At 41.9% G+C, this 12028-nt stretch overlaps 1 protein-coding gene and 1 long non-coding RNA gene across 6 annotated transcripts in view; one reads left to right on the forward strand and one right to left on the reverse strand.

The window, feature by feature from the left end:
* The window catches only part of LOC121069081, a 29829-nt gene extending 23453 nt beyond the window's left edge, over positions 1-6376 (reverse strand). Inside the window, exons 1-2 of the long non-coding RNA XR_005819235.1 lie at positions 5987-6376; positions 664-805 (exon numbers count right to left, since the gene is read on the reverse strand). This is a non-coding gene — a long non-coding RNA (uncharacterized LOC121069081). The remainder of the gene's footprint in view (positions 1-663; positions 806-5986) is intronic.
* Positions 6361-12028, forward strand: part of TBC1D9 (TBC1 domain family member 9) — a 51646-nt gene continuing 45978 nt past the window's right edge. For 3 of the 5 annotated variants that reach the window (XM_040554768.1, XM_040554769.1, XM_040554772.1), the window contains exon 1: positions 6397-6732. In XM_040554768.1, the coding sequence (XP_040410702.1) occupies positions 6606-6732 (127 nt within the window). In that variant the 5' untranslated portion in view covers positions 6397-6605. Of the gene's footprint in view, positions 6733-12028 lie in introns of all 5 variants that reach the window. The other 2 variants (XM_040554771.1, XM_040554770.1) reach the window with 2 other exon arrangements.

Here is a 12028-nt window from a genome sequence, read left to right on the forward strand (position 1 = left end):
TACAGTCTGTTCCATGATGTCTCCCTACCCAGCTATGCTTATGAGATTCCTGAGTCACTTTTCAGGTTTCTGCTTTCAGCAACCAAAGCAATTGCTGAAGATCCCAGACTAATGCTGAGGAAAGCTCTAGAGTAAACTAACTACAAATTAAATCAACTCTGCAAGTTATTCACTACACAAATGAGCAAATGGATTGACTAGCACCTCAGCCTCCTGGTTTTCTACAGATCTAACTCAGGTTCGGTTCAGTTCTTATTTCTTATGGAAAGTTGTTTCTCTAAATAATTTGCAATCTATTTTAGCATAACTCAAATAACAAAATGCACAGAAAAGCAAGGAATGTCGTTGGAGGGTAAACAAAATTTACATTGAATGTAAGGATAAACAAACCTAACCAGTTTATGACTGAGCAAAATTAAGTCTTATGACATAAAGTATTCAAATTCACGTGCTTAGCATAAGTAGCTCATGAAAAGGTTTAAGGTAAGTAATCACTGAGCATTAACACTCTTAAAACCAAATGAAGCCCAGCAGTTTCTCTGTTGTCCAATATAACTTGAATTGTCCCTCAGGAAATCTATCATCTCCACCAGGAGTAAGTTACGAATTACAAGAGTATGCGATTATACCACCAAAATTTTCAGAATAAATCTAATTCATTACCAGTGTTGTTTCAAGCTTTCTCACTCCTATCGCTCTGAAGAAAGAGCGCCAATGAAGCTTCTTGCTGAGCTGGTTCAGTGACTGACTGCTTGCTCCTAAAGCTGCTAACAGGAAGGTGCAAAATGAAGTTGGATTGCTGAACCTGAAACAAAGAGGTAGGTTGTGCTGTTACCAAAAAGTGTCCCACCCTTTTTTCTAGCATCTCACTAAAGTATAAGAGTGCCTTTTTTAGGGGCAGTTGCTTTTAAAAATATCAGCTGCTGTCAAACTTTTGTTGGCTTTCCTCTTAGCTTAGTAACATTAGCTCAACCGTGTGTAACCTCCTAAGGCCTATTCAAATAGGCTGTTTTCCTTCTCAACTTTGATTGTCAGCTTTATTTGGTTGTAGTAAACTTTAATAATGTCTTCGGAATTTTAGTTGTTGGGTTTATTTAATCTATTTGCATTCCACTGGAAGATGGCTGATGTTGAAATTTTGATACACTCATCTGTATACTGAGGTAGCTCCCACATTTAAAAAGAACAAGCTTTGGTTAGTGTGTTAGACCTAACAAACCATGGACTAGGTAGTCTATCACTGAACTTTGTTGTAATGAGAGAATGATTTATCTGGGATAATATTAAGAAATATTTACAGAAAGAGAATATAACTATTTTATTTTGAACAGTAGATGCATGGTCTCATGGAATTAGGTCCAGTCAAATAAAGCTTGTTTCTTTTTTGGCAGGGTAAAATCTTTGGCCAATATAGATAGAGCTGAAAAATGTCTGGATTTTTCCAAAGCAATTCTAATTGTAAAGACATGATATATGCAATTAACCCAGTCTGAACAACTGGGTACAAAATGAATCCACAGATTTTAGAACAAGGGGATAATACTGAGTGGGATGGTTTGTAGCAGTCCATGTATCACTTTAATAATCTAAATGATTAGGATTGTACTAAAGGATTTTTACTGACAATGCTTATGAATGACATAGGGATAAGCAGGATAATAAATACTGGTGTAAGGTCATTGCTATAACAAGTCACAGATCATTCTACTACAGTCCTGCGCTAAAGTCCATAAACCAAGTGTAAGGCAAAGAGTGCCAGTTATATCCAAAATATGGGTGGTTGCTTTAGAAAGCTCTTCCTGGGTGAAGACTTAGGATAAAGCACTTCACGTGTTCCCAGTGCAGTGTTATGTCAAAGCAAAGCATTTCAGAAAGAATTTCTCAAAAGCAGCAAGGATCTTATTTCATTTAAAAAAAAAAAAGGTAAAGCTTTGTTAAAATACTGTGTCCAATTCTGATACCTACTCTTCAGAAATTGTCAGAGTTCAAAGGATATAATAGACATGGCAGGAGAGCTGGTAAGTCTTATCTGATGCACATCACCAAGCGAGGTAGGCCACAATCCGACGTGTGGGTTGTGGGCACATGGCTACCTCAGCTGTGAAGAGCGTAGTATACAGCAGTGCTTTACAAAGAGTAAAGCAGTTGTTATTGTACCTAACAGCGGAGTTAAATATAATGCCTTGCCAAAAAGAAGGGAACTGCTTTTTATCAGTAAGCTGTACCTTTACTGTGGGAGACTGGCAGAATCTAACAAAAAACTGGCCTAATAAAAAGCTTTCATTCATAATGAGAGCAAAAAGTAGTGAGTGGCATACGCAAGAATAGTTGTTATGGTTATAGGGAAGTGTAAAAATGCATCACAGAATATGAAACTGCTTTAATTGACCTTCCTTGGAAATCTAGATTCCTCATTCAGACTGAAAGCTGGTAAGTTTGTCCTGAATTTGACAGTCTTTCCAGGCAATGAAAATATGCTGGGAAGAGAAAACAGACAGCTGGGTATTATCTTCAGAGTTGATGGTTCCTGTCAGATGTGCAAACATAGAAGAACCCAGCTGTAACAGACCTCCTGATGTGATGCCTTTACGAAGGCATATTTAGTCAAAGAAAAAAATAGTCACTGTCCAAATCTCCTGAGAGAGGGTCAGGTACTCTCCCTGCTGCCTTGCTGCGTGCCTGAGACCCTCTGAAGTCAACACTGCTTTTCTGTTCAACCTCTGTTGTCACAAATTCAAAATGAACCACTACAGCTCGGTGAAGATCCACCCTGACACTCTTTGGGTACCTGGAAGAAATGCTGGATGTTTCCTTTGTAAGAATCACCACATCAATAAGAACAGAATACCCTGCTGCTAGCCTGCTAATTTGAAATCACTTTCAACTTGAGCAAAATAAATGGGGAATCCAATAAATGTTTTTGTTTACGGCATACAAGGCCAGGTAAGAAAGGTTACAGAGAGGACAATGGTATTTAAAAAAAAAAAGTGTCCTTGTTCTTCAGCAAAGTAACAAATCAAAAATCCTTTTCAGCATCCTTTAATGAGATGCAGATGTTTATCTAGCCTCTGTAGTGAGGGTATATGTTGCCTTCCCAGACTGCTTTCATGCTGGTGAGCGTACACTCTCTTTTTGTTGAAAAACTCCTGGGACTTTTTTGGGTTACTTTCTAATTCCTTTGCTCTATTTCACCTTGAAGTACTTTGTTTCCAGATTTCCTTGGGAGATTTATTGATGCCGTCTTCTTGGTGTACTACCTGCCCAACCCTGGTGTGGGATAGCAAATGGTACTTTTGGTGGCCTGGTACTGAATAAATGCCAAAATCCTACAGAAAGTAACTCTTTCCTATCAAGCAGGTTGTGTTCCAGTTGGGTGCAATATTTCACATGTGCTGAGTGTTATACTTCATAAAAAAGGTACGTCTTACAGCAGGTGCTCAGCAATTCAATCAGTCCGTTAATGGCTCTTGAGACTAGACCCAAGGATTATAAAATTATTTTGGAGTGATAAAGGGCTTGAGAGTGAGTGGCCCTGGTTCTGAGTCTGAAGGACATCGTTATCAGAGCTGAGAAGTGGAAAACTGCAGGTAGCGGATGCTGGGATTTGAGTACCTTTACTTGCATCCTTGCAACAGACTTCCTGGATGACCCGAAGCAAGAATTATTTCCTATGATTCAGTGTCATCTGTAGAAGTGCCTGTAATATGTACTTGCAGGAGCACGGTAAAAGTGCCATCATTATTTTTTGAATGCTTCTAGTTGCTTCAATAAACAGTGTTACAGGCATATAAACACTAAGTTTTGTGGCAGGTGAGTTGACCATGCACTAAGAAATCTCAGATCCTTTTCTTTACGTCCTGTTTCATTCCACATCGTAACTAACACAATGTCCTCTGGCTTTTTAAAGCTTTGGCAACATTTATAAAGTAAAACACTTGTCACAAGAAGCTCAACACCAGCTCTCTCCCTGTACAAATAAGGTGTTGATTTATAGCAGTCCAAGGATCTAAGCTTCTAGATAGTGATGACTAGGTGCTTTCCTATGCTTAGGTATGCCCTTGTGCAGGACCTGTATGGCTATTGTTCTAAGCTGAACAGTGTGTACATTTATCAAAGGTAAATTTTTACATGATGTTTTATCTTTGCCCCTAGCCAGCTAAATGGCTGTCTTGTACCACTCACAAATGCCAGTTAGCTGCATTTAAAAAAGAGGCCAATTGTAAGGAGGTGTTTGGGGGAATAAATGGTAAAATGCCTGCTTTATTTAATCTTTTTCCTACTTGGGTACTGTTATTCTCCATTAATCTGATGACAATGCACATAAGGGTTAGAATCATGTTTATTTTCTTCTCCAAGGTGTTTATAATATAACATAAGAAGTAACTAATTGGTTTGTATTAATATCTGTTCCTGATTTAACCATTTCTTTAATACATTCTTCCAAATTGAAGGGCATGTGTTGAAGTTTTAAATCTAATGGCACAGAGACTTTCAAATACTCCCAATTAATATTAAATCCACACTGAGGTTCCAACCTGATACAGTTTTGTTTGTTTCTAACAAAATATTGCAATACAAGCTGGGTCAATTATTCCAATACTGATTTTTCTATTTTGCATTTAAGATTTTTTTAAAAAAAATCCTATTCTAATTCTTTTTGTTCCCAGAGTACCGGATAGAAAAGAAACTTGTTAATGGGCAACTAAAATCCAGAAAAAAATACATGTAGATAAGTATTTTACATGAGGGATAAAAAAAAAATGCATGTTTGGCATATAGGAGATAATATTTGCATTAGCTTTAAGAGAAAGGTTAGCCATGATAGCACAACACCTGTTTTTTCATTACTGTGAAAGCGGATCGGATTTCTATTTAAAAATGCCTTGATGCTATGTGCAACACAGCAACAAAGCAACAAAAAGACACAATATAGCCTAATTTTAAATGTCATTGCCTGAGGGATGACATCTTGCTTCTTTCCAAATCTATTAAAATATTGCAGAGCGCTTAACAGAAATACAAAGGACATTAAAAACTATGTTTTTGGTGCTCTTTATGCCATTAATGTATGTCATTGTACTCAGATATAAAACAGACTAATTGGTGCTATTAAGGCCTGGCAGCTGTTTTCAGTGCTTACAGTTCTGCAAACATAACTGTGCCCAAGTTAGGTGTGGGAGACAGAAGGGCTTCCTAACACCTGTAAGTGATCTTTTCATTCTCAAGGGACCACAAGATTAACTTCATCACTGGCTCTGACTGCGGCAGGATTATTCAGTTATTCTTCAGGTTTGGTTATTCACTGACCTAAAATATCAGTGCTGCCGTAGCAATTCTACTACAAGTTGTTGGCAGTGATAAAAGTACAAGAACGTAATGCCATCCGTGCTTCTGTGACAACACAAACTTTTACAAGCCATTTGTGTGTGACACCCTGCCTTTAGTAAAGGAAGTTATTAAGAATTTTTGCTACTACTTTTTGCCAGGTTAAAATTTAACTTTCAGTCTACTTGCTGTATCATAGAATCATTACGGTTGGAAAAGACCTCTAAGATCATCTGGTCCAATCATCCCCCTACCACCGACATCACCTGCTAAACTATGTCCCTAAGCACCAGGTCCAACCTTTCCTTAAACACCCTGAGGGACAGTGACTCCACCACCTCCCTGGACAACCTATTCCAATGCCTGACTGCTCTTTCTGAGAAGAAATATGTCTTAAATAGAGTTGGTCAAAACAAAACCAAAGCAAAAATTGAAATTTCTTTCTGAAGTTATAAGAAATTTGATTGTTCAGAGTTTTTCTTTAAAAATACTCTCCCTCTCTCCCCCTCTAATCATCCAGTTAAAAGGGTGAGGTCGTTTCAGCAATGTTAGAATTCCAACTAATACCATTCTACGATAAATTCTGGAAGGGTGAAGAAGGCCTTTTGCACTCCCATTGGGATTACATTCCCCTGCCTTAGTGACAACAGCAAATGTTTACCATGGCCCAGTGCGAATGTGAGGAGTGTTCCTCGGGTTGTCGCTTCCTCTCCCGGACTTTTTGCCCACGCAGCGACAGAGGTGTGACTGCCACCTCAGGTGGGGAGTCACCTCTCCCATGACAAGGCGTCAGCCTCTCTATGAGGAACGTCGGCGGTCGAGTTCCACGCCACCATGAGTCGGCACCAGCTGCAGGATGACCCTACCGTAAAACTAAGGACTCTGTAAAAAGTTTGTGCTCGGAACACGCGCTTTCATGATTTTGAGACTGAACTTATTCAGTAACCTGAGCTGCTAAGGTACAGAACACCGCGCGGCTGGTTGGTGGCAGGCTTTCTCGTTGTGCTGAGGGGAGCGGCGGTTGGGCGGGCCGTTGGGTTGGGGGCGGTGCGCGGCGGCGGCCGTTGATGTCACCGCTGCCCTGGGCGCTGCGGCGGCTGCTGCCGGGGCCGCCCCTCCGCGCCCGGCGGCGGCAGCGCCGAGGGCATGCGGCTGCCTCCTCCTCCTCTTCCCCGCTGCCGCCGCCGCCGTTCCTCGGCGGCCGGGCATGGTGGCGTCTGAGGCGGCCGGTGCGTGCGTGAGGCCCCGCGGGGCGCACGCCCTTTGTCCGCGGCGGGAGCATGTGGGTGAACCCCGAGGAGGTGCTGCTGGCGAACGCGCTGTGGGTGACGGAGCGGGCCAACCCCTACTTCATCCTCCAGAGGAGGAAGGGGCACGGCGGCGATGGAGGCGGCGGGGGACTGGCGGGTAAGGCTGGGGGGAGGGCAGGGCAGGGCCGCCCGCGGAGACGGGTCCGCCTCGCCTGGGGTCCCCCGGGGGCGGCTGTGCGACGTGGGGACCCTCAGGAGGTGCTGGGGGGCGAGCTGCCTTCGCGACCCGGGGCTGCGGGCTGGCAGCGCCCCGCACGGCCCCCCCGGCGGCCTCCGAGCTGTGCCGGCGGCCCTTAGGCCTCCTGCGGCGTCCCTCAGCTCCGAGGGGATGCCCTGAGGCTTTCCTTAGGGTTTATGGGCTTAGAGCTGCTGCGAAGGCGTTGTGCGGGTGGTCAGCGCGGTCCATGCCCTGGTACATGAGGGTGCGACTTGCTGAGGTTCTTGGTGGATTTTGTGCTCGAACCTGTAACGCATGCTCCTTAAAATGAGACCGAGCTGTAATTCATAGGTACATGCTACCAGAACACATTTGCTTTGGCTTCTCTCTATTCTTCAGGATGCCCTTGTAAAGCCTGTTCCACGAACGCTTTGTTTTCAGCCTCTGTCAACTGGAAACACTTTTGTAGGTGTCTGGGTTGAACATATGTTGGTCTCCTGACAACTGCATACATGACAACTGCATGCACCCAGTATTGTAGACCTTTAATCATTTTCAGGTAATGCGTATACGTTTTTATAAAACTTGAGAGATGGAACCCAATGGTGTTACCATTGGTCCTTCTTGACTTGGTAGGAAATGCTCAAGCTCATTCTCTGAAAACTGGTTTCTTCCTTCCCCACTTGCATTGAAACCAGTTACTTAGGCTAATCAAAATAAGCACATGGACTGCATCGATGTTTGGTTCAAGGTTCTGGGTATATTTACCAGAAGATTAACTGTTTCTTCAACCTCTGAATACTCTATGGACCTGCAAACAATTTACAATCTAAACTAATGCGCCACTCCAAAGTGTTTTTTCATGTAGGCCCTTGAGATCTTCAGTGTTAAAGGTTAATCAAGCCCACCTTGTGTAGAAAGTGACCAGCAGTTGTTTTGTGTTGGCTGTAGATTACTGTTGTTTTCCTGTAATTTTTTTTTTAATCTTCGCAATTACGGGCATCGTTGACAAATCCACTTAAAATATTTCTTGCCTCAAAACTTTACCCTTGCTGTGTTTACTGAGGAATTGTTTGCAGACACTCCTTCCTTGGATTACCCACTGGCCTCCAAGGTCTTTTTTTTCTGTTTTAGTGGTTTGAGTAGGCGCTCCTGTACTTCTCTGACTTTGTCACCTCTGAATTAGAGATTGTTTGAGAAACCCAGACAATCTTCCAAACACTTAAGTTCCTGGGAAGCATTTTGAGAATTTTATTTTCTCTTCAACTTATTTGCAGAGTGCGTGTATATCAAGGCCTTCTTGCAGCAGTACGTGTAGTGTGATAGATGATACCACTGTACAGACAGAGATCACTTTGAAGATTTTCTCCTTTGAGTGAGAACAAGATTCATAAATGCATGCTCCTTGTTTTGTGAAGCTCAAATAAGCCGACAGCATTTAGCAGCAGTTCAGAATATAGAAACAGTTCTATCTTTGTTTCTGCATTTTTTCCCCCTTGATATTTCGGTTTTTGTCCACCGCATCTGTTATTTTAGCATGTGAATGCTCTCTGTGTAGCGAATATTGATTTAGAATGCACAAGTTCTAAGCATAGTTTGAGAATTGCTTTTCATGTAGCTTTTATTAGTGTCTATCTGCATGGAATTGCAGCTGCGGTGGGATTGAGGTAATGGCAACAAGTAGCTAAATAATTTCTATGGATTTTGTTTGCTTGTTTTATATGATGCCTGGGGGGAAGAGCTGGAGCTTTTTTTTGTATGTTGCCAGAACCATAGCTAAACAAGCACCCAGCACTAATCTGTAGGAGTTATCAGTGCTGGCAGTATCAAAAGCCTCTATGGGACCTTGTCAGACCTCGCCATGTTAGTGCATGGGTTTGTGATGCAGTGGTGGACAAAAGGTGGGTGAAGAAGAAAGAAAGGGCTGTAGAGTAGCCAGACTACTCCCAGCTTAGTAGGCACAGTATGAAGAGGAACTTATGGTTAGTTGTTTTCCCTGGAAATACCAATCCTGGAATTTTGTGCTGGTTGCTCTAACGACTGTGGTTGGACCATTGAGGGCCAGTGCAGGCAAAGAAAGCCAGTGGCCCACTCTTGATAGGCAGAACTGGCTAAAGGCAAAGTGTAGGGGAGCCTAACTGATCCTGAAAGTTCAAAACAACAACAAACCCTGCTGAAACAGTTAATGGGGTATGTAGTTTCTAATAATGATAGCATTTAGGGTCGCACTGTGGGAAATTCTGTAGATAATGATACAACTCTAGTGATGGATTTTTGAGGTTATCAAGTCTATGTTAGAGAAATGGGGAAAAAAAGGACCTTTTCATTTTTTTCCTTAATTTTCCATTCCGTAGTGATACGGTGCTGAAATTTGCTCAGATAATAGCCTAAAAAGGTATCCACCCATGAATGTTGTGTAAAATTTGGCTCATTGCTCTGTGGGAAACAAGATCACGTGTCCCTGAATTTGATTAAAAATATTATATGTAAGATTTTCATTGTGGTTGAGAGCGGTCTGAATTTATGTATTCAAGAGAAGATGCAGGTACAGCTGTCACCTTTTTTTTTTTCCTTGTAATCTAAGTTCTGCTGACTTGTGCTCCCTCATTATTGACTAAAGGCATTTGTCTTAAATTGTAGAATGATAATTGACTTTCAAATTGATGAGAATGTGGGCTCGATGACATGAGATGGCTTCGCTATGTAACTTAAACCATGGTTCAGCAACGAGAAGCATTGATTTTCTGGCATTGCCTTCAAGTCCAGGGTTGCTGTGAAACTAGCCAGTAGGCAGACTGAGCTGGACTAAGTGTAACACCCTTCTCTCCATCTGTCTGACTTCAAAGAACGTAAATTGGGGCTGCACTGCGGTGCCATTGTGTAGGTAAGGCTGAAGGAAGAGGTGGAGTGCTTTCCGAGGTGGCTGGGAATGGGGGGGAAGCCAGTACAGACTTCTTGAGACTGTGCTGTGGTTGGATGCTGTGACTGCAAAAATGTGTTTGAAGGCTGCCAGGTCTCAGTGTTACCCCTCCTCCTGTGCAGGGAGGTTACCGTCACCAGAGCTAAGTCCAGAGGAACGCATCTTTCAGGTCTTTTCACACACTGTAGTCTAAAAACAAGTAGTTTATATAGCCTGGGGGGTGGGTGAAAGTAATTCGTATGACTTTGAAGAAGAGCAGTACTCACATTACCTGTTCTTCTGGATCCACTCTGAGTGCAGCAATCCTTTGCTGGAAAGGTAGTATCCGTCACTCAGGGATACGTGGGGAGATCTCAGCCCTTTCTGCACAGATTCTTTCTTCTTGGCCTCAATTTACCTAAACTAGTAGAACAGAGAAAGCCATCTTACTTCAACACTCATCTGGACGTTAGAAGCATTTTCTGCACTTATTTTAATATTGGATTGTAGCATGTTAGAAGCATGATGATCATCTTGTTCTGTGTCAGGGCAGTGCCTAATTAGTGAGTCTGAAGAAGTCATCTCTGCTAACAAAATGTCTGAATAGTCAGTCTGCTTAAGAGCTACAGCTTTTTTACTAAGCTGTGTTAAGCCATTTTAGACTGAATTAGGGCCTGGACGCTTTTAAATGATTGTGTACATGTCAGCATGCCTTAAGTGAAGGGCTGGTTAGGTTTTGTTTTAATTTTTTGATCTAAGAACTATGGGAAAGACTTGTAAATCGGTTTTAATTTTTATTTCCTTTTTTCATTGCTGTTCTGCAATTATCTTGCATGCTGCATTAATCTTCCAGGACAAGACTGAAAAATGTACTTCCCTACTTTAAAAATATTTGATGGTTGATGAGCGCTCTCCATCATGAAATTGTTTCGTGCCTTGCAAGTAGTTCCTTTATCTTGCTTCTGGGTGACGCTCACTTAAGAGTTTCCCTGTCGGTCAACAAAAGGAAGGCGAAAAATTCTTTTGTTTCCTCTTTCGAGTTTTCTCAAAGGTGCCAGCTGTTTTTAACCCTCTCTTCTTCATAACTATTTTACTTCCTGATGGTCAGCTACCTTCCCCATGCAGGCACGTGGTATGGCCTGTGTGAAATATTTCCCTATCGAGAGGATCTAGCATGTTGTAGGGCAGCCTGTATCAGCTGGGCAGAACGTGAAGCCACCTCCCTGCCATCGTTTGGGCATTGTGCACTGTATGACCATGCTAATGTCGTGGATGTAAGGGTCTTGAACAGGTCATAAACTTTATGAATAACTAAAAGGCTCATTTTTTTGTACATTAAGTGCATGTTGCGTACTGATACAACAAACAGGTTAAAAATTCCTCTATCTGCTTTCTGCTATCATGTGGTAATGCTTGCCGAAGGCTTTTATTTGGGAACAACATTGCAAGGAATTAGTGCAACTAATAATTGACAGCAAAGCAATGTGTTCACAGCTTACAGGAAGAGACTGAGGGTGTGGTATGGTTAATTCGTGGAACTGCTGTGTGCTTTTTGCATGTGTACGTTTCTGTGTGAAATGGACATGAAATTCTCATTAATTTTCTTTTAACATCTAGTTACTGTAAAATCCCTTTGAATCCAAAGGCAAATAAATTGTTCGTCTTAGTTTGCAAGAACTGTTTTTAGGAATGAATTATTTTGCAGATACGGCATTTATGCTTACAGCTGGGACAGTGCATGTGTGAGAGATTCAGTACAAGTTTGTAAGTCTGTGAGATGTTGCCAAAGATGATTCAAATGCTTAAGCAGAAGAGAGCAGATGGAAATTTGCTGACTGCTGGTGGTAAAAGAAATTGATGAAGCACTATCTTTCTCACCAGCTATTTTTGCAGAATGGGTTATCGTATAATTTCCTTGTTGGAAAGTCAGAAAGGAGAGGTTCTGAGCTCAGCTGACTAGCACAAGGCGTCAACGTTGAATCTGATGTAATTTTTAATCCTGTGCAGTTTTCTAAGTCAGTTTTCTAAGAGAGTTGCACCCTCGCCAGACATGGCAATTAGTAGCTCAAATTTGGAAAAGAAATTCTGTCATGCTCTCAGCCTTCCAACTCAGAGGTTTGAGGAAGGAATTACTTTAAAAATCGTTTATGCCTGACATTAGAAAAGCTTTTGACCAGCGTATCATCTGTGTGATGAGAAGATGGTACGTACTGTAACAAACACGTTGCTTACTGTCCTCATTGACTCAAGCAGTTAGGATTTTACATGTCAAACTTGATACAATTCAGTAGAAAATATGCTTTCTGATGCTTGAAATGGCTATCAAAATACACACAA

Source organism: Cygnus olor, chromosome 4 (genome assembly GCF_009769625.2).
Source record: "Cygnus olor isolate bCygOlo1 chromosome 4, bCygOlo1.pri.v2, whole genome shotgun sequence".
In the NCBI taxonomy this organism is placed as follows: Eukaryota; Metazoa; Chordata; class Aves; order Anseriformes; family Anatidae; genus Cygnus; species Cygnus olor.